The 23,604-nt window shown below is 41.5% G+C and overlaps 1 protein-coding gene across 1 annotated transcript in view; it reads left to right on the top strand.

Annotated features, from left to right (window-relative positions):
* The window catches only part of PREX2 (phosphatidylinositol-3,4,5-trisphosphate dependent Rac exchange factor 2), a 369,719-nt gene that overhangs the window by 213,428 nt on the left and 132,687 nt on the right, over window positions 1-23,604 (top strand). The window contains exons 24-25 of the mRNA XM_089654281.1: window positions 11,706-11,928; window positions 14,419-14,626. Of these exons, the coding sequence (XP_089510407.1) occupies window positions 11,706-11,928; window positions 14,419-14,626 (431 nt within the window). The remainder of the gene's footprint in view (window positions 1-11,705; window positions 11,929-14,418; window positions 14,627-23,604) is intronic.

A 23,604-nucleotide genomic window follows, 5' to 3' on the forward strand; every position in this document is an offset into this window, starting at 1 on the left:
CACAGGAACGAGCAGGAAACGAGGAACAGCTGAATACCAGTGAGCACTCAGCACAGGCAGAGGCACCTTTTAAATAGTCCATCTGGCGCCAATCTTCACCGTGCGTGTGCGTGATCTTGCATTTCTGTGCACATGTGCACGTCTATTCACCAGCTGTCTCACGGGAATTCCCTTACAATTGGCCTGACCTGAAGAGAATCTATGGGGCATTGCCAAGAGAAAGATGAGAGACATGAGACCGAACAATGTAGAAGAGCTGAAGGCCGCTATTGAAGCATCCTGGTCTTCCATAACACCTCAGCAGTGCCACAGGCTGATAGCTTCCATGCCAGGCCGCATTGAGGCAGTAATTGCTGCAAAAGGGGCCCAAACCAAGAACTGAGTACATATGCATGCTTATACTTTTCAGAGGTCCGATATTGTTCTATGTACAATCCTTGTTTTATTGATTGCATGTAATATTCTAATTTTCTGAGATTGTGGATACGGGGTTTTCATGAGCTGTAAGCCATAATCATCACAATTATGACAAATCACGGCTTGAACTATCTTGCTTTGCATATAATGAGTCTATCTCATATATTAGTTTCACCTTTTAAGTTGCATTACTGAAATAAATGAACTTTTGCACGATATTCTAATTTTTCGAGTTTGACCTGTGTATATATACACACACAATTTTTTTTATTTACTTGCAGTGTTTTTAAATAGACAAAATATTGGAAAATATGCATGTATAAGAATTATGTATTTTTAGATTTGTCCATACACTTTACACATACACTTAGATATAAAAATCATCAGTGTAACCAGGTATACTGTATATGGGTTAGAGGGAGGTAAACGGAAGTTATTAGTAGACATGGCAAATAGAGACTCCCGGTTCTGGTTCTAAATCGCCAGGTATTATTTATTTATTTATTTCAGGTACTTATATAGCGCCATCAATTTTACACAGCACTTTAAATACATATATTGTACATTCACATCAGTCCCTAACCTTCAAGGGGTGTACAATCTAAGGTCCCTAACTCACATTCATACATATCCATACTAGAGCCAATTTAGACAGGAGCCAATTAACCTGCCAGCATGTCTTTTGAGTGTTGGAGGAAACCAGAGTACCCGGAGGAAACCCATGCAATCACATGGAGAAAATGCAATCTCCAGGCAGGTGGTGCCATGGTTGAGATTTAAACCAACAACCCTAGTACTGGCAGGCGGAAGTGCTAACCATAGGTCTTATTTTCTTCCTAGCGGGACCAAGCCACAAGCTCTTTCCCACCACCTGTGTGTTCTGTCAACAATGTCAGTGTTAGTAGATAATCTTGATTTCTGGGGTATGTGGACTGTAGTTTACAAGGGAGAGGAGAAACTGGCATTGTGATTGAAGGTAAGCTTTTACAGAAAGCATTACCAGGAACAGAATGTAAAGCAACCTGTACTGAGCACATGTAGGCTACAACTACTGAACTATTCTTTCGTATATGCTGACTGTTGATCCAAAGCAACAAGTATGCAAAGTTCTGTTTGTTACAGAGTAGTAATTCAGAAAATATTAGAGGTCAGAGACAGCCAGGCAGCTTGCATTTTCAGGAAGTTACCAATGGCATGTAAACAGGTACAGTCTGTACTCCCTTCTGTAGGTGGCGCAAGGTTTGAGCAGCAATGCAGAAGGGGAAGGAAGTTGTGAGGAATCTAGTTCCTCTATGGCTTTCTGCTCCTCATTACATACACTGTTGGCATCATCCAAAGTCAACAGACCGCTTCCACATTTTCATAAGTGGTTCCAGGCAGTTGTACCTACCCGCCAGGCCGAACTGTACATTGTTGGAACTTTCTGTAATGCACAGTTCACAATACCTTGGCCTCTGTGTGAATTATGCCACCGCCACACCATGCTGCACCCAACTTACAGGCAGCTTCCATATTTTTCATACTGGTTTCTTTAGTTTGCACATAAAATTGATGGCACTTTTTGCACACTGCAAAAAGCAGAACACAATCTTTCAACTATAGACCATGTGACCTTGTGCTACCTAAAAGTTGCAGCAAATTGCCGGCCCACTTCTTTTGCCTAGGTGGCTGTGAGTAGCTGCACAGCTGAAGACCTATAGGCTGCCAAAGGCTGGACAGAAAAATTAAACCATTTGCACTGACAAATGTATTTTTTCAGTGGAAGAATTCAGGCAGGATTTTATTTATTTTTTGTCCACATAATTACATATTTCTTTATATTGTGGGGTTGTGTTGAAGTAAACCACAGGAACAAGCTATAAAGATTGTTTCCAGATTGAGCTTGCATCCTCAATGTTATTTGGGAACCAGAGTATGATTTATACAATAAGTCAACGGGGCTAAATTAACCACAGAAGTCTGAACAGCCACAGACACCATGTCCCTCATCCATTATAATGTCTGGTGAAAGAATTGGACTTGGACACCAAACAGACTTTTCTATTCTGCACTTGCAGGATAGAAAACAAAGGAGTAAATCTGGCTTTCCATGAGCAACAAGACCATTTTATACATAAAAATCTTTGTATCATTATACAGTGGATTTAAAATAAATTATTGGCTTGTTGTAGTTCCATTTTGGTCATACATAAATCAAAATATTCATTGTTGGTTTGACTGTTCAGTGAGTAAAGGTCCACATGTGAAGCGAATGATACAATATACATGCTAGAAGCAGAGAAAGGGCATGTTTCCTAGTGATCACTAAATAGCTATGTGCAGCACTCCATGGTCATCAGAAGCTTATGACTGTGCTCACTCCACCCACCTCTATTCAAAATAACAAAAGTTGCAAATGGCAAATGTTCAAGCATTTTTAGTAATCGCTGTTTCCTCAGTTAGCAGTACCCCCTTAGGGGCCCCTGGATTTGATTTTGGTCCCCCTATGCGCTGCACTACGAGGCAGCACGCATTTTCCATACTTTGCACACTGAAGTCAAAGAACAACCCTTGAGCTTGGTTTTGTGATTTTATTAAGGAGTTAAGAACTTGTATGGGGTCTAGGGGCATATGGGATGCCCGAGGATCTGCAGAACTTGAGGACAAACTCCTTAGCAACCATGTACAAAAATGTGGATAGCAACAGTCTCTTTCCTTGAAGAGCACCAAAGGCTCTTTGATGTACCGCCTCAGGCCCTGGAAGATTCCTACTCTTCACTTAGCTGCCTGAGGGGCAAGGGGGCCTAAGAGCTGCTAATTTAGAACAATCCCAGATGAGAATTGGATATTACACCTGATCCTTATCCTGCCCAGGGGGTTTAAGAGTACTCACACTGTCCTCTCCTATTAGCTTAGTGTGTTGGTGGCTGCCATCAGGCCCTACACTAGGCTGGCTCCTTACCTGCTACACAGGCTGTCTTCCCTGGGCTATGTTGAGGCAGTGGAGATCCTCTTTTCCAGTGAACTGCCTGTGAGTGGGCTCCCCTCCTTGGGGCCCACTCCCTGGGGCCTCCTCCCTGTTGCCCCCCTCCCACGCTGCACACTCCAGCCTTCCTCAATCCATCTTCCACCCAACACTGCACACCTCACCATGCCCAGCCTTCTGCCAGGGTATTGGCCAGGGTCCCTCAAACATGCAGATCTGGGCCTCCTCCTGAAAGCTCTCAGGTCTCTGGAGAGGTGGGAGGGCTCCAGAAGCCCTGACCTGTTAGAGCCTCCTAGCCTGTACTAAGGTAACCTCACTACCTCACTCCCAGGCTAACTCATCTCCAGGCTGCTACTCAGCCTCTAGCTAACAAAAACTATCAGACTAACCTGGAGGGCATTATCAGCATTTTGCTAGCCTAAAAATTGCATTGCAAGAGCAGTCAACACTATATTTCTGCATCATTTTTATATGCAATATCGTCTTTAAGTTTTAAATGAAAACTTAAAGGAAGAATGGCATACAGCACACCTTCAGATCTCTCCAAGACCTTAGCAAGCATCAAATCTAATTCACCTTTCTACACCAGTTTCTTCAATGAGAAGTGCTTAGAGAAAGGTTGTTCTGAGGTTTTTACAGGCAATAGTTCTTCAATAAACTGGGGGCCGTTAACTGGTGAATACTTTTTTTCCTTACCTATGACTATCTGGTGTACCTGGAATATGAGGGACTGTGTAACTAAGACAGTGTACCTAAGTGGCTTTGCCTTCAACTAGATCCTATGCTTCCCTCTTTGATATCTCTGAGATATCTCTCTGATATCTACCCACTCAAATCAGCCCTCATTATCATTTTATTTGGACATGACTGGTTTGGACTATTTACTTTAATCACTATATTTTCATTTTCAAACAGCATATTTTATGCAGTCACATTTGGCACTTACATCTACAGCGATAAAAGCATTGACTTTTCTTTAATTAAAAATATTAAAATAAGATTCACTGCGCAATTACTTCACTGAGAAAATTAATTTTGCCTGAACAAACTCCGATGGTAAATGAACACACATAATATAGCTAAAGCAAATTCAGTGTCAGTTTAGGATATAGTTATCCTACACTGGATTTTTGTGGAAGCCATGTGTAACAATACAACCATTCAGTAGAATGATCTTACTAAATAGGATGTTCAAACAATTATCAGTTTCATTGAGAGGGAAATAATGGCTTGGAAGAAAATCCAGTGAGCAAGCTTATCTTTTTTTTTTTTTGTAGTCGTGTAAATTACTTTTCCGTGAAAGATCATTTGACATAATGTAAACATTGTCAGATTATGTTCTATGAAAAACTTTGGGAAAGTTCAATTTAGACAAGGTGAAATGACTTGCTGAAGTTCAAAACGAGCATTAGAATGGGTTAGAAATGGGTTATAAAGGGGATTTAAGTGCCTTTGAACATGACATGCTTGTTGGTGCCAAACGGGCTGGTCTGAGTAAAACTGCTGATCTGCTGGGATTTTCACGCACAACCATCTCTAGGGTTTGCAGAGAATTGTTTGAAAAAGAGAAAATATCCAGTGAGCGGCAGTTGTGTGGAAAAAAATGCCTTGCTGATGTCAAAGGTCAGAGGAGAATGGGCAGACTGGTTTGAGATGGGAGAAAGGCAATTCAAAAAAATTCTTGTTACAACCAAGGTATGCAGAATAACATATCTTGTATCAATGGTTCAGGCTGGTGGTGTAATGATGTGGGGGATATTTTCCTGGCACTATCAAGGTGTACTTAGTAAAGTGCCCTGTGAGTGTATTGATAGCAAACAAAAGAACAGTGATATACAGTAATTGTTAACAATCAGTCAGGTTTAAAGTTTAATCAGCTTAGAACATTCAGGTCACCAAAATATAATTTCTGATTTTTAGTATAGGCTTTGTTCTTAGTCTGACAAAGCCTAGGTTTAGTCAAAAAATGTTTTTAAAAAATCGGCTCGAGACATTACTTTAAAGTATCCCTTGTGCTACTGGCTGTGGATTTAGTTAAAATCTTCTCCCCCTTCAACATCATAATCTTCCAGTACCATGGGGGTTATAGAGCCTGAGGGATCTGTCATATGCACTCATCAAGAGATCTGACTATGCCCTCCCTTTCTGCCCACATTCATCATTCATAGATTCTATATCATAGCTTCTACGAATGAGAAACATTTTATGAGTAGAGGAGACAGGCTTTTCATTCATTCAATCATCCTCCATTCATAGATCATGTTTCATTCATGAAAATTATAGTAAACGTTCTATGAATGAAGGAGGAGGTAGAAAGGGCATGGTCGGACCCAGGGCTGCTGAAATGTTTTTTTCTATGGGGGGTTCAGCTTGCAGTTGAGCTGTATTCCCCCCCCCCTCACACATACACACACACACACACCAACTTCTCCCCCTTGAAGGAAGGAAGGGAGGGGTGGAAGTAAGAAAGGGGTGGGTGGAAGAAAGGAAGGAAGGGTAGTTGGAAGGAAGGGGTGGATGGAAGGAAGGGAGGGGTGGGTGGGTGGAAGGAAGGGTGGGTGGAAGGAAGGAAGGGAGGGGTGCGTGGAAGAAAGAAAGGGGTGAGTGGAAGGCAGGGGTGAGTGGAAGGAAGGAAGGGGTGAGTGGAAGGAAGGGGTGGGTGGAAGGAAGGAAGGGAGAGGTGGAAGGAAGGAGGGGTGGGTGACAGAAAGGGAGGGGTGGGTGTAAGGAAGGAAGAGAGGGGTGGGAAGAAGGGAGGAAGGGATGGGTTGGAAGAAGGGAGGAAGGGAGAGGTGGAAGGAAGAGGTGGGTGGGTAGAAGGAAGGAAGGAAGAAAGGAAGGAAGGGGGGGTGAAGGGAGGGGTGGGTGGAAGGAAGGGAAGTGGGGTGGAAGGAAGGAAGGGAGGGGTGGGTGGAAGTAAGAGAGGGAGGATGGAAGGGGTGGGTGGAAGGAAGGAAGGAAGGAAGGAAGGAAGGAAGGAAGGGAGAGGTTGGTAGAAGGAAGGGAGGAAAGAAGGAAAGGGTGGGTGGAAGGAAGAATAGAGGGGGTGGAAAGAAAGGAGGGAGGGGTGGATGGAATGAAGGGAAGGGGGTGGAAGAAAAGAAGGAAGGGAGGGCATGGAAGGAAGGGAGAGGTGGGTGAAAGGAAGGAAGGGTGGGTGGGTGGATGGAAGAAAGGAAGGGATGTAAGGAAGGGGTGGGTGGAAGGAAGGGAGGGATGGGTGGAAGGAAAGAAGGAAGGGAGAGAGGGGTGGAAGGAAGGAAGGAAGGAAGGAAGGGAGGGAGTGGGGGTGGAAGGAAGGGAGAGGTGGGTGAAAGGAAGGAAGGGTGGGTGGAAGGAAGGAAGAAAGGAAGGAAGTGGTGGGTTGGTGGAAGGAAGGGAGAGGGGTGGAAGGAAGGAAGGAAAGCGGGTGGAAGAAAAAGAGAGGTGGGTGAAAGGAAGGAAGGGGTGGATGGAAGGAAGGGAGGGGTGGGTGGAAGGAAGGAAGGGAGGTCAGACTCACCATGACTCATTCAGAAGCATCAGAGCTGTCAGCTAGTGTGTTCATTTTCCCACCCACACATCCTCTGAAGCTGCACACAGCGGTGGTGGGAGAGAAAGGGGGGGGGGGCAGAAAGAAAACTGAACCATCAGGTATGTTCTGTGCATCAGTGAAGGCGGTGGCAAGCAGCAGTCTCCTGAACCTCCCCAGAGGAGAGTTGTCAACCATCCCTGCAGACTGCAGCCCTCGATATTTCCACTCGCCCGCGAGTGGAAATAAGGTGGGGGCGGAGAGCAGTAACGGGAATAGGGGTGTGTGGGAGGGGTGACGGTGGGGGCAGGGACAAGCAATGATCTCCTGTATGGCTTTCAATAAAGCAGCTGGAAGCCCCTTCTCCACCTCTCTCTCCCACAGCTTATTTCCACTCGCGGGCGAGTGGAAATTTCGAGGGCTGCAGTCTGCAGGGATGGTTGACAACTCTCCTCTGGAGGATGGGGGGTTCAGACCCCCCTGACTCCCTCTTTATCTATGGTCGGACCTCCTAATCAGTGCATATGACAGGTCCCTCAGCTCTAATAACCCATTTGTGCTGTGGTTTTAAAATTTTTTGTTACCAAACTTAAGGCTGCCTTACATGGATTGAAAAATGTATGGGCAAGCTGGTTGTACAGAAGTCAACCTACTGTTAAACTTCCTTACAACCAGCCTGTTGGGTTTTCCCGATTGGTTAGTATAGGGAAAGCTCCCCGCTGTCAAAAAACAATGATTCAGCCGGAAGGATTACCCCATCTACATCAAGTGTGTGGAGGGGGAATCAGGTCCCCCTCAGGTCATTTGTTTGCATTCAAACCACTGGTTTAATGCAAAAACAAAATGAACAATGTATGGCCTGCTTTAGGGTTTAGCTAGCATAGTCATTCTGGGATAGTGACCTTACTGACATTAAAGTATAACAGCACTACGTTTACTGCTCAAAATTGGTCTATATCACTTGAGTCTGGGCAAAAGCAGCTTTCACCAGAAGCCTCCTTAAAGATATTTTGCTTTTAGACAGCTTCCCTTCAAGTAAGCTCTTGTTGGCATTTTTAGTATAGCACTGCAAATCTCAGTAAAAAGCAAAGTGCAATACCCCAAAGCACATTCTATATTCTGCAATTACATCAGCTAAAGCTGAATTGAGTTGACTGTACTTTGAGCATAGTTCTTTACCATCCTGACCAAGTACAACAATGTCCATGTCCTATCCTTTCCAGTAACTCGAAGATTGTGAAGTTGAGTGGTTTGCAGGAGCTGTACACATATGTCCTTTCTGTTGAGAGGTAGTCTGTAACCATAGGAACCAAAATTGCATAGAATTCCTGAACATTTTGTGTGAGAAAGTTACGTTCTAAAAATAGTGTGTTTGTGGTACATTTTATCCGTACATCATGCTCTTTCTAGCTTTGGTATCATTTGAAAAGTCCCAGATGTTTGCCTCGTCATCACTGAAAGCCCCCAAGTTCCCCCAGTCTGACCTGATTAAATTACATTGCGGAATGTGGTGTCTTTGGAGTGTGGCTTGTGGGAGACTTGGATAACAATCCTGTTTCGAGGAAAACATTTCAACTTGTGTCCTTACTGCCCAGACGTTTATTTACAGCATGTGGTGTTGGAGCTGATATAGGCAGATTTATTTGAACACTCTTTTAAAGCAAACCTGCCTGCCATTTTAACTATTGAAAGGAAAAAGTAATGCAAAAGAGCAGACATCACAAGATAACTGTCTAAAGGGTTAGTTCACAAAGAAAAACTACTTAAGGGGTGTTTGTAGATAAAAACAAACTGTGCAGGTCTGACTAACATTTAATAATGCCCTTGCTATAGGTATAGGCTCAGTGAATTCCGACGCATGTTTTACTGTATATACAGACTAATTTTACTGTTGTGGGTTTATTAAAGCTTTAAAGTGTTACTAAACCCACAACGGTAAAATCAGTCTGTATATGCAGTAAAGCATGCTTGTTTTACTTACTGTGGAACCTAAGGGGTTAATCCCCCCCCCCCCCCCATTGTGTAAAAAGGCTGTTTGATCCTGATCTCTCTGACCCTCCCCTTCTTCCAGTGCCCCCCTCTTATCTCCTGATAAGACATAATGTGTGGAGAACAATAGAATAGAAAACCTGTGCTTGGGAATATGCAGATAAAATTAGCAGCTAACAAAATATACCAGTAGGTATATTGTGTGGAGACAACAAAAGAGAAAAAAAAGAAAAAGGGAAAAAAAAGAGAGAAAAATTCCCAGCTCAGCTTGACAACTAGCCTGCAAACAAACCAAATTAACCTGTCTAGCAGTATGCGTTTAAAACAGGGATTTAGTTAGCACACATTTGCAAATACATGCGTAAGCTACAGAGCCTCTTCACGGCACCCTGATATTCTGTAGTTCCTAACTCTACAAATTCCTACAAAAGATAAAATGCATTTCTGATGATCACAAGTGCTCATTATCACTTACAAGGCTGTCCTTGCACCATCCAATTACTACATAAAATACAAAAGCTTAGCCTTTCACAACATTATCTGGTTCTTTAACTAGACCAGAGTTCTTCTTTGAACATAAAAGAAAATTGTTTAATCTTAACTGTAGAAAAATGATGTTTTTTCCTGTGCTCTCAGCTGTGAGCTGTCCATATCCTAAGAGGCTCAGTTAATGTCACATTGAATAGATGCTCCAATTACGGTTAACAAGGCAAACAATATATATTTGACATACTTGTTATCCACTTACATGTTTTCCTGGAACATTCTGGTTTTACCAAAAATAAACAGCTTTTAAAATATGAAAGCACATTTTTCTCTATTTTAATGAATAAATAAACACGATTTAAGGTTATAAATTATAGAAACACATCTAAAGTACTGCAAAATGTAACAATAGATGTGGCTGTTAACTGCCATCAGTTAACTTATTATTTATATTTAGGGGTCCTTTGCTAAAGCAGCAGCAAGGCATTACCACGGCCAAAGAAAAAGTGAGAGTAATAAACAAAGTCATGTGACTGGCAGCTCCTCCAATCACTGAGTTCTCTTTGATGCATGAAAGTGGAACTACGCTGCATCTGAGCACCACTAACCAAAAACATTATTTAATTAATTTATGATATTCAAAACAAACTCACCCTTCCATCCATGTCTCCATGATTTATTTTGTTGAGAAATCACTTTGAAAAACAGCCCCTAGAATTTCTGTCTCTGGCCATCTTGAGTAAGGGCAGATGATTCATGTAGCTTAAGTGTGAGACAATGCTGACTAGATTGTAACCCCCACTTGTCAAAGTCTCCCTGGTTGGGCCTGCACATGCAATCTGTGTTCTCATACATTCCTATGGGGCGGGTCAGTCTGTCACATAACCTTGCATTTCAGTAAAGCAGGTAAAAAAACTAGACTGTAGCAAAAGTGTGAGCCAGCAAGAAAAAATCTGGCAAGCGACTGTGCAATTTAGTCAATAATATCGAGGACCGTGGAGCAAGGAGACCCAACATGTAGCTTTGGAGAACTCACATGTTTAGTCCACCTTGCCACAACCTGCTCAGTCAATTATTCTCACCCAATCTGTAGAGGTCAGTTACCATGCACTGCACTGATGATGTCCAACAAACCTAAAACAGCTACAATTTGGAATAAATGGCTCTCTAATATAAGGTTGTATCTGGGTTATAAAGCAGCAGCTCTGGATCCACAGTTGGCCCATGAACTGAAAAAAAAAAAAGATTTTTCATGTTCTGCCTAATATCCTGAAAAGAAATAACCAACATTTTGGATTGTATTGCCTCCTGCACACTGCTGCTTGAAAAATCTCAGTTTGCAGGCATATGGGCATTTTTATACTGATCTAAATGCAGCCCAATTTTTTCAATGTGCCTGTACACACAGGTCCAAAAACATGCTTTGCGTATAGAACAGTAAAAAGAAAATGTAGAAACGTGAGTTGCCAGTCAGTATTTTTTTGTTTATGTTGTAATGCCATGCTCCATGCTTTTGTGTGCATACATAGTTACATAGTTAGTTTGGCTGAAAAAAGACAAAAGTCCAATCAGTTCAACCATAGAAAAAAAAAAGAAAAAGTTAGAATCGTATACCCACTGTTGATCCAGAGGAAGGCAAAAAGAAACGCCAGCAAAGCACAATCCAATTTGCTCCTGCTGGGAAAATAATTCCTCCCTGATCCCCCGAGAGGCAGGCATACCTGCAATTATATTTATTATGGGTACTTATATAGCACCGTCAATTTACACAGCACTTTTTCGTACACATATTGTACATTCACATCAGTCCCTGCCTTCCAGAAGTTTACTATCTAACTCACATTCATACTAGGGCCAATTAACCTACCAGCTTGTCTTTGGAACGTGGGAGGAAGCCCATGCATGCACAGGGAGAACATGCAAACCCCAGGCAGGTAGTGTCGTGTTTGGGATTCAAACCAACGTCCTAGTGCTGCCAGGGAGAGGCCACTGTGCTTCCCATACTTGCAAGTACTAGCAAGTGATATATAGCCCATCCTCACATTTTTTTCTGCCAAGAATATCTGATGCTCATACATCAGTACAGTGTGCAAGAGGCCTAATGGAAATGCCTTTTCTATTAAGATGTCTCTTCTGTGCGTCAAAAGACCTCTATTCTTTAGATTATCATCTGATGTGTGTGGTCCATCATGGAAATTGCAAGCAGTTTTTATTACATAGTTTTATGCATTTACATATACAGTATGTACTTGGGAATAATATTTTATTGCGTTTCTAGGAAATAACTATCACATTTGTATACATAAATCCATTTGTATGTTTACACTTTTCTTTCAGTTTTCAAGGGTTTTGAAAAACAGAGCCTGGCCTACATTCAAGCAAGCAAAGTCAAAGATTTCACCTCTTCATAGCAGTGACTTCTGCCCAACAAACTGTCATTTCAATGTCATGCAGGTTTCATATCCCAAAACCTTGACATCACTTGGCAGCGCATTTGGGGTACAGCTAGACAATAGAAAACAGACTTCCCAGGACAAAGAAAACAAAATCACAGAGCAAGGTAAGCACTGTGTAGGTTTTATATATTTTTATCTAACATACATAAACATGATTTATATTTGTTATTAAAGCACAAGTATTGAAAAGGCAATATTTAATCTTCTGAATGGGTCCATACCCATATTCCAAATGGAGTTAGAGCTATGCATAAGAATGAACAAGGGCTACAGTAAGCATGAGTGGGAGGCTCAGGAACAAGACTGAACTATTCTGAAGAGCAGGGCTTGTACTGAAGATTCCAGGAGTAGGTCTAAAGATAAATATTTCACCTAGAGAATTGGCACTGTTATAGCCATAGCAGCCCATGTGGCTGCTACAAGACCTGGAAGTTCCAGTTCAAATCTTTTACATACATTCTGGGTGCATCAGAATAAAAGATGTTTAAAGTTGTAGTTGTAATGCCCCTCTAGATAGAAAGGGGCAGCTAGAGTTCAATTTTTAGTCAGGAGGGCTGAGTAGCAGCCTGGGGGTAATAGTTAGTAGGGTCAAATTTCCGTCAGAGCTGAGAGGCTCTGCAGGTCAGTTCCCTGATACCTCTCTCTGCTCTAGAATCTTGGAGAAGATTCTAGAAGCAGTGGGTGGGGGTGAGGAGGGGCTAGCCTGCATGCTTAGGATTCCCTGGCCAATCCCCAAGCAGGAGGCTTAATACCACTTTAGACTGAACATTCATTTGGGCTTTAGACACAAAACATCTGTGTGCATGTAAAGATAACAGAGATGCAATACTGTAGCATTTAGGGGTTGAAGAGGTTGCAGTTGAAAACAACCTGTTAGGAGTGTGAGTCAGGCTCATGCTCCTACTCAATTCCCTGGCACTCGAGCCCAGCCTTTGTCTCCATTGTCAGGCACAGGAGATGCAGGCCAGGCCTGAGTGGCAGGGAACCAAATGGCAGGCTCCTAACACAACCCTAATTCCCTGTAAGGTCTTCAGTATAGAAGAGAGGAAGTCAGGTGCTCAGAAGTCTTTAAGATTGTGGTGTCAGTGTCCCTTACTTTACTCCTCCTTCTCTTTGAATATGTTTTTTGCCTTTAGAGCTTTTGGTCATCCAACCAGCACTCTGATATTAACCCTATATGCTTAACACAGTGTTCTTGTGGCTTCGTGTAGGCATAACAGTGAGATAATCAGGATTAAAACAAGAGACAAGTTTAGGTGCAAACCTTTTTCAGGGGTGCACCTATGTACAAAATTAGATACAAAAATCTACTCCTAACAACTACAACTAACCACAATGCATCAATTTTTACTGTCATTTTAACAAGGAACTGAAACATCTGTTTGTGCCAATTAGATTTGAAATAATTGCTTATACTGACTGGGTCCTCAGGTGTCAGGCTGATAGTATGTTCTGGTAGCTACAACTGTGAACCTGTGATCTTCTGGAAAGGACTCCAGTTCCTTCAAGAGGCAAAACGTTTTTAATATTTGGATAGAGTGATAATGGTTAGAACCCTTCAGGTTGTCATTGTTGTCACTGCTCTCTCTAATTGTATTGATCACCAGCTTTTAAAGTGAGAGTGAATCCAAAATTTCGAGTTGCCTTCAGGACAATAGAGGAGGGGAAATTTTCAAATGGTGAGACTTGTTCTTGTGACAACAGGGGATTTTCTTCACATTGGAAAATTAATATTATACAGGATTTATATAGCACCAACAGTTTGCACAATGGTTTACAATATAAAGGGAGACAGTACAATTACAATACAGTTCAACACAGAAGAAATAGGAGGGCCCTGCTTATGGAGCTTACAATCTAAAGGGAGAGGGAGGTGGTACAAAACGTTATAGCTGCAGGGGATGATCTGATGGAGGTGACTCGAATACAGTTTTTAGGTGGAGGTGGGGTAGGCTTCCCTAAATAAATGAGTTTTCAAGGATCTCCTAAAGGTGGACAGGGTAGGAGCTGACTGGACATACTGGGGTTGAGAGTTCTGGAGGAGAGCATGGGAGGAGGTAACAAGGGAGCTAGAGAACAAGATGTCTTTGAAGGAGCGGAGCGAAATCTGCAGATGAGGTTGGTGATGTATAAAATTTTCTTAAATATTATACGTTGGGCTAGTAGCCTCTTACATTATGTTGAGTGAACAGGATGGGAAGTGAAGGGAAAACACAGATGGTAAAAAGAAACAGTGGTTTTAACCCTCCCTTACGTTATCCAAATTGAACATAAAAAGGTTTTGGCTTTAGATATACTTTCCCTTTTTAAATTGTAGATATGTGGATAGAAACCTTGTCAGATTCACACTACTGATTATCATCATTGACCTGATTTTTTCTAATTTCTTGTCCTGAAGACACATTAGAAAGTTAGGTATGCCATTGCTTGGTAGCTGGTCCAGTATTACTGCATCAACTACAGCATAGATAGAATGTTGTTCCTTTCGTAAGCAAATGTGACTTTTCATATTTTATGTCTCATGCTTTTAAATAATGTTAATGTTATGTCTGGTGAATTTTCTTTTAAAATAAACTTTCCTTGTTTCTGTCTAGGTAAACTTAATCCTATGGTGTACATACAACACACAATAACCACAATGGCTGCACCTTCGGGACATTCACTGGGTCAGCGTGATGGCCATGGCTTGCGATATTTACTCAAAGATGAGGATTTGGAAACACAGGATATACATCATAAGTTACTATGCAAACTCCAGTCAGCCCTGGCAGAAGTGGAAACCTGCGTGTCTCAAATTGATGAGTATGTATTTATTATTAATTATTACACTCAGGTGCTTATATCTGCAGCAAAGACAAGGGCTGGGCATATCTATAAACATTATGTATACAAAATGCAGCGCTATTAATAAACCATGAATGATAATAATAAAACACAGTCCAATAAAAGGTGCTCCTTGGTTCCCAGTGCAAATGATAGGAATGCGCACTAACCAGAAAGCGTATAAGTAATACGCATGTGAATATATATCCTGAAGATTCCCCTCTCCTTTCTGGTCTGGTCATGGAAATAGCTGGGAAAGATTCTTATAACACCAAGTGAGGTCGGTGGTCATGGGATGCACAGCTGCATCAGATTCTGAGCACTCCAGTTTTCGTAAATCTACCCCAAAGTATTACTGGGGTGTTCCCAGAATTCTGCTGATAAACCAGGAATCTCTCCACAGACCGGGGGTCTCTGAGGGGATAAGAAAATCATTCCTTTCAGCTGGGGGCTCGTCCGGGATGACCACCCACCTCACTTGGTGTTATAAGAATCTTTCCCAGCTATTTCCATGACCAGACCAGAAAGGAGAGGGGAATCTTCAGGATATATATTCACATGCGTATTACTTATACGCTTTCTGGTTAGTGCGCATTCCTATCATTTGCACTGGGAACCAAGGAGCACCTTTTATTGGACTGTGTTTTATTATTATCATTCATGATTTATTAATAGCGCTGCATTTTGTATACATATTCATTTTGGGACTTTTTATGCGTTTTTCCTTGAATGTTCAGCTGCTAAATTACTGATAGCGCTCACTATACTTTACACTATTTTATATCTATAAACATTAAATGATATTCTTTCCACCTTACCTATTTTCTGAAAACCTAAAAAGAATTCTAAAAGAATTCTTTCTCCAAATGTCCCTGACCTGTAACTTAATCTTTAACATGTCACATAACCTTAACCCTTGGTTGTAAAACTAGCCCTAACATAACCATAAGGTTAGCATGGACAGATGTATTTTTTTCAACTATATAATATAACCCCATGAAGGCTATTTTTACCCTCTAAACTACTGATGCAGGCTGGTTATGTACATTATAGTAGTGAGTTATCAATGCTGCAACCCACTGATCTATGTTATTAGTGTATCTGCAGCAGACACAGAAAGGTCTGTTAGGGTTAATGGTTATTGCTTAGTTGCTTGTCATGCTGCTAGGATTGTCTGCAGAACAAGCTTGTTCAGTGGCTGGACTGTAAATTAACATGTAAATTGTTTGTAATCTCTGAGGTTATTTGAAAGTGCATGCTGAAGGCACAGAACAAATATACAGGTTTATTAATATCATGGAATGCAGTGGTATATATATGTTACCAACAGGCGGCAGAAGACTGTCAACTAGGTGCTACTTTAGTAGTGTGTTGGGTTTTGTCAGGGTCTCTTCTAAACAGCACCATAGTGCAACCCTCAGGATCCCTGAATAGATACATCCAAGTATTGCAGAACCAAACATTATAACAAACTGCAGAGCAGGAATGGAGTTAGGGCAAGCTAGAGGTCAGGGTTTGCAGTAGTCAAAGAAACCAAGATCAGTGGAAGATTTAAATGGTGCTGACTGAATATTCTGAACTCTATTTAGTCACCAGTCATACAGCTAGGATTTAAAATCACGTAATTTGTGTGCAATTTCAGCGCGATTTCAAGTGCAACTTCTGAAGATTTTATTATTACTTGTAAAGATTTTCAACGATTTCCTGCAATTTGCAGTGCGATTTCAATTCCCAAATCACACCTGAAATCACACCGGTATGACCGGGCACTTCACTTAAGTACCGTATTTCTTATAGAAGCCAGGTGTGCAGCTGTAGCAAGACAACACCACAGTAATTAATATCAGCTACGAAATAGACAAACCACTAGGCACTAAATCCCACAACCAACATAGGGTAAACAAGGCTGGTCCCACAGCTGCTCCAAGGACCATTAGGAGTATAATGTAATATTGATGAAACCAAGAAAATCAGAGCACTCTTGGTGAAAGCCAGAATAATTATGGAATGACATACACAACCAAGAGTCAATGTCCGATTCAATTGTTTAATAGATCAATAAAATCATAATCACCATATTCAAGAGATCCATGTGGTAGTATGGCACAAATAGAAAGACTGGCACAGGTCACATGCTGAAAGGAATAATGGGAGTGGCTTACTTTGATGTTAACATGGCTGTGGAAAGGCAAGATGGTAAACTCCACAGATGGAAGGATGGTAGAAGAGCAGCAAATGGTGGGGAATATATCCACAAACCAGTAGCCTGGTGAGTTGTCACTTGAGAGACCAGCAAGACCTCCTCGGTGTCACTGAGGATTGCGCAGTGATGTCGTGGTGCACTGGAAGTGACCTCTGAGGAGCGCAGGGAAGCCAATGACAACCATCATGAGCCTTCTGCAGGAAGGAGACTCTTGGTTTCATTAATATCAGCTAGCAGATTTCAGGGGTTTGCATCCAGTTCCAGTATACTTTGTTTGTAGACCTAATGTAGGCTGCAAAAGGTAAACAGCTGAGGGCTGGCTTTACAGTTAATCTATGAGGCCTTTATGAGCGCTAGTTATTTACAGTACCAGTTCAAATTATTAGCAGTATATTATCATTATATTGTTGGTTTCTTGTGTATGAGAGCATCTTCTGAGCCTGGTTTTCACTGCGTAGGGTAGATTTGACACTGTAGCCAAGAATGAATTTCCTCCTCTATAATGTGAAAGTATTACCCTTGTGAAGAAAAACTATTTTACAGTCCTAAAACATCACCTGAATCATGCAACAATTCCAGCATGTTGGTGAAATGTCATGGTGCCAGTCACATTCAGAGCTATTCACTATGGAGATAAAATATCCTCTCATAAGAAATACATTAATGTAGTTGTTTAAAACCAAGGAAGCTGTCATGTTAGTAGTGTTGATCTGCAGTTGTCATGGTGCTGCAAATGTAATCAGCTATGACATTAGCCATTTGATGGCTTGACATCCTGGTTGAGAGCTAACATAAGCACACTAGCAACAGTAACAGTTACAGTTAATATGTGAAAAGAGAAAACCTGCGCTACACCCAACACATAATGAAAGTAACAAAATATAATATAAATTTCAATGAATAAATAAATAAATAAAGTGAACTGCTGCTACTCTCTTCCTGAATACCAGAAAATTTAAAAAACAAAAAATAAATGAGTGCGCTGTACACTAAACCAATCTGACACAATAACTAAACACAATATACCAAAAATGGACCATAAATAAATATGTGCATATACAACAAACAGATCAGCCTCTTACCAGACACATTGATCTCCAATCAAGAGATCAAACGAACAGATGGTGTCTAGATTCCATTCCGAATGGAGATCTCCAATTCCAGAGGACTCTGGTTTTGGAGAAACGCGCCAGACAGAGTCTTCTGTGACATCACCACGTTTCGGCTGGTGGTATGACACCGCGGGAATTTTGAATTTGTACACTGCCTTTATGCACCTTATCTTTGTAAGTGCAATATTTTACTGAATCAATTTTGAGTTTTATTGGGTTGCACTATGAAGTCTCTTCTGAATTAATCCTTCTCTACATTGTATGGAGAGTGGTTCGATGTGAGGAATTCGTTTTGGGTGAGCCCGCAGCCATCCATCCATCTCCCTTTGATATTGCTAGCATGGGTGTCAGTGTGGAATCTGGACACCATCTGCTCATTTGATCTCTTGATTGGAGATCAATGTGTCTGGTAAGAGGCTGATCTGTTTGTTGTGGCGAGCACTTGTGGACACCATAGCACTCTGTTGGAGGATTTTTTCAGCACGCAGCACTTTCACATTAGATTTGGGACTTTTTGATCATTTATATTATGTGCATGGACTTTTAGCACTTTAGATGTATTTTTTGCATATTTTGTATATGCACATATTTATTTATGGTCCATTTTTGGTATATTGTGTTTAGTTATTGTGTCAGATTGGTTTAGTGTACAGTGCACTCATTTATTTTTCTTAGTTACAGTTAATATGCCTTAAATGTAATTGTTTTAGGAAACTGTTAATTTGGTGGGTATCATTCTCTTTCAGTAACTATTTCTCGCCAAATAACAATTCCACGCTCGATCAATATATATCTATAACGATTTAGTATTCAAATTATCATGAGAAGTAATAACAAATATAGTTAAAATAACCCATGTATCTTAGTTATTAACCTAATATGCTATCTCCTTATAACACTGTTAACCATTAAATCCTTTTTAGTCAGTCACACATCTGCTCCCAAGTGGTGACTTTAATTTTTTTTGTAATCACATTTATATGATACTGGGCTCTCAGAAGCCATTCTTTCCATTCTGTCCTCGCACCTTTCTACATCCATTTCTCTGAATACATGTATCTGCAACCTGGATCAATAACCTGCCTAGCTCTCTCTTTTGGTTTGCTTCATGTTGTAACTTTGCAGATTTGATTCTGTTCTGATGCCTGATAAATTTGTATTGTTCTTCATCACCTGCCTTTTCAAGTTAAAATAATTACCGCATAAAATATTTAAATATGCTGCTGGGCTGCAGCCATGTAAATTTGAGCAATAAATGTTCCACATTTTATGTTAATCTGTTTATTTACCTGTTTTCCAGTTGCCTGCTACCAGTATAAATGAATGTATTTATGGAAGTTTAATTGTAAGTTGCAAAAATATGTTTTGCATAATAACATACATTAAACCCTTTTTTGGAAGAGTAGGTCCACACTGATAATTCTTTTTTATTAAAATTGCCACTTGTATTCTCCTGTGGCCAATCCCCAGCCCCTGCCTGTTTGTGGGTATCTATTTAGCTATCTGGTTTATAAAAGAGGAAAAGTCCTGTGGACTATTCAAAAAGCAGAGGCACCCATGGTGGCATGTGTTAATATTTAGGAATGAGTAAAAGTCAGTGTTTTTACTTTGGACATGAAATGCATCGATTACTTAACACCAAAGATGTGTTTTGTAGCTAAAATATGTCAGTTCCTCAGTTTAGCAGTGTTCACACAAAGAGCTCTACTCTTGTTGGTTTCCATGTCTTCAGCAGCAGGGATGTGTGCGACACTCACAAAAACCAACAAGGGCAAAATTCGGTGTGTCAACACTGCTAAACTGAGGAGGTGGCTTATTATAGCTACAAAACATACCTTTGATGTATAGCAATTAATGCATTTCATATCCAAATAAAAATGATGACATTGACCCTTTCCTAAACTTCAACGCATGCCACCATGAACACCTCTGCTGTGCGAACATTCAACTGGCTTTTCCTCCTTTGAGACAGAGATATTCTTCATATGCATAGTCTGAAGGCTGCGTCTACCATATCACTTGGTTATTTGCAACCTTGCCAAATGTAAGTTGATTCTTTTCTTGCCTACTCTTACCTTGTATGCTTCGTTCTAATACTATCCACATATTGCACAATAAGGGCTGCCCCGCCTTGTGGACTCTTTGGAGCTTGACTTTCTCCTTTCTTTGTACACTTGTGAGGACCCCCATCCTCAAGCTCCTTAGCTAGCTAACTACTAATCTGGTCTTCATTGTAAATAGTAAAAAAACAAAAAAGCTCTTAAGCTAGATTCACATCTATGCAGGTGTGGAACTGCATGTAAACCGCATGTTTTCCTGCACCTGCAGCAAAGATGTGCTGCTGTTTAGCAGACTCATGGAGTGTCATTAATTACTAGTGGCATTCCTACACATTAGAAACCGAGGCACATTTTCCCATGCACGATAACGCATAGCACCATCCCTTCTCACACTTTTATATATTTTTTCTTATATCAAGATGATGTTCAAGAAGATCAGAAGTGTTTGAATCAGAACATTTCTTTAGTTTCAATAATTGTTTCTAATCAATATTCTTCCCTTCATCTTATCTTTTATGTATAGCTCCACAATCAGACAATTAATCCAGAGGTCAATGTTATAGTGCTACCTGTTAACTACAAATGTATTTGGTCAATGCTGTTACTCACTGACTGATGTGATTGGCTGCCTGGACTTATACGATATATTGAGACTTGCATACTAAAACTTGCTAAAACTGAATACCCTTCGAACTGTTTTTTTTGTATTATTACTGTAAATGACTACTATGTAAATTTAATGTAAAGTAAATGAAACATGCAAATAGGACTCTTCTATGTGATGACTGCATAACGTAGGTTCTACTGGACACTTAGGGGGACAGCTGGATGATACACATATTTCAATGGTAGGATAATGTCTGCACATCATTTGATGATGTAAGACACTCACTAAGATCTTAAAGGGCACGTGGACAGAGAATATTGAAATCTGTATATAAAATACCCTATCAAAATACAGAACAGTGAACAAGCAACATAATATAGTCACATTTTTATTCTGTTACATAGCTAGTCTGGCTGAAAAAAAGACAAAAGTCCATTCAGTTTAAAAAAAAAAAGTTAAAATCCTATACCCACAGTTAATCCTGAGGAAGGCAAAAAAAACCCAGTAAAGCATGATCCAATTTGCTCCTGCAGAGGAAAAAATTCCATCCTGATCCCCCAAGAGGCATTCGGATATTCCCTGGATCAACTTTACCTATAAATGTTAGTATCCAGTTATATTCTGTGTATCTAGAAAAGAATCCAGGCCTTTTTCAAAACAATCTACAGAGCTGGCCAGAACCAACTCTTGAGGGAGTCTATTCCACATTTTCACAGCTCTTACTGTGAAGAAACCATTCCATATTGGGAGATTAAATTTCTTTTCCTCCAGACGTAAAGAGTGCCCCCTTGTCCTCTGTGATGACCTCAGGGTGAATAACTCTACACCGAGTTCACTATATGAACCACTGATGTATTTATACATGTTGATCATATCCCCCCTTAATCTCCTCTTCTCAAAAGAGAATAAATTCAATTCCTTTAATCTTTCCTCAGAGCTGAGCGCCTCCTTGCCTCTTGCCTCTCTGCGGCCTTCGACACAGTTGACCACCCCCTCCTCCTCAAAATACTACACTCCCTCGGCCTCAGAGATTCTGCTCTCTCCTGGCTCTCATCCTACCTGTCACAACGCTCTTTCAGCGTTACCTATAATGCTACCACCTCCCCCTCACTCCCCCTCTCTGTTGGGGTCCCTCAAGGCTCTGTCCTTGGGCCCCTTCTCTTCTCCATCTACACCTCCTCCCTTGGCCAACTCATACACTCTCACGGCTTCAACTACCACCTCTATGCCGACGACACACAAATCTATCTCTCAACCCCCCACCTCACCCCCTCGGTCTCTGCCCAAATCACACACCTACTGAGCGACATATCAGATTGGATGTCGCTCCACTTCCTTAAACTGAATCTCTCCAAAACCGAGCTCCTTGTCTTCCCCCCAGCCCGAACCCCACCCCCCATTGACTTCTACATCACATCCAACAACGCCAATATCAAACCCGCTCTGCAGGCCAGAGTACTTGGTGTCATTCTGGACTCCAACCTATCCTTCCAGCCCCAAGTCCAATCTTTAACAAACTCGTGCAGACTCCACCTCCGCAACATCGCCAAAATCCGCACGTTCCTAACCCCAGAAACCACTAAACAGCTCATCCACTCCCTCATCATATCACGACTCGACTACTGCAACTCCCTCCTCACTGGCCTGCCTCGCCGCTGGCTATCCCCGCTTCAGTCGATCCTGAATACAGCTGCCAGACTCATTCACCTTTCCAAATGCTCCGTTTCCGCCACCCCCCTCTGCCAATCCCTCCACTGGCTTCCGATTGCGCAACGGATCAAATTTGAAATCCTAACACTGACGTACAAAGCTGTCCACCATACTGCCCCGAACTGCTGCCTACATCACTGACCTAATATCCAAGTACCGCCCAGCACGCACACTCCGCTCCTCACAAGACCTCCTTCTCTCTAGTTCCCTGGTCTCCTCCTCCCATGCCCGCCTCCAGGACTTCTCCAGGGTGTCACCCATCCTCTGGAACTCCCTGCCCCAACCCATCAGATTATCACCTACTCTCCTCTCCTTTAGGCGCACCCTGAAAACCCATCTCTTCAGGGAACCTACCTCACCCCCTGCTAACTTGCTGACCTCCTCCACTCTTCCTATCACTCCATCCCCCACAGCTATCTCCTCCTGTACCACTATCCCATCCCTTCTAGATTGTAAGCTCGAAAGAGCAGGGCCCTCGATCCCCTCATGTATCACATTGTATTGGTATTGTTCTGTCACATGTTCTGTCCCCCTTTGTAATGTACAGCGCTGAGTGAACTATTGGCGCTTTATAAATACTGTATAATAATAATAATAATAATCAGTTTGGTTGCCCTTCTCTGCACTTTCTCCAGTTCCCCAATGCTCTTTTTGTGAATTGGTGCCCAAAACTGAACTGCATATTCCAGATGAGGTGTTATTAATGATTTGTACCGGGGTAATATGATATCTCTCTCTCTGGAGTCTATACCTCTTTATACAAGAGAGGATTTTGCTCACTTTAGAAACTGCAGCTTGGCATTGCATGCCATTATTAAGCTTGTGATCTACCAGAACTCCCAGATCCTTCTCCACCATTGATTCCCCCAGTTGTACTCCCCCTAGTATGTATGATGCATGCATATTCTTAGCTCCAAAGTGCATAACCTTACATTTATCAACATTAAACCTCATTTGCCACATAGTTGCCAATTACACAGTGCATTGAGGTCGGCTTGTAAATTGGAGACATCCTGTAAGGACGTTATTCCACTGCACAGCTTGGTGTCATCTGCAAAGACTGAAATGGTATTTTTAATCCCAGACCCTATATCGTTTATAAATATATTAAATAGGAAGGGTCCCAACACTGAACCTTGGGGTACACCACTGACAACGCTAGACCATTCAGAGTATGAATCATTAACTACTACTCTTTGAATACAATCTTTTAACCAGTTTTCTACCCATTTACATACAGATTTTTCCAAGCCCGTAGACTTTAC

The sequence above is a fragment of the Staurois parvus genome, unplaced genomic scaffold (genome assembly GCF_062004578.1).
Source record: "Staurois parvus isolate SC_StPar_1 unplaced genomic scaffold, SC_StPar_1.0 ptg000748l, whole genome shotgun sequence".
In the NCBI taxonomy this organism is placed as follows: Eukaryota; Metazoa; Chordata; class Amphibia; order Anura; family Ranidae; genus Staurois; species Staurois parvus.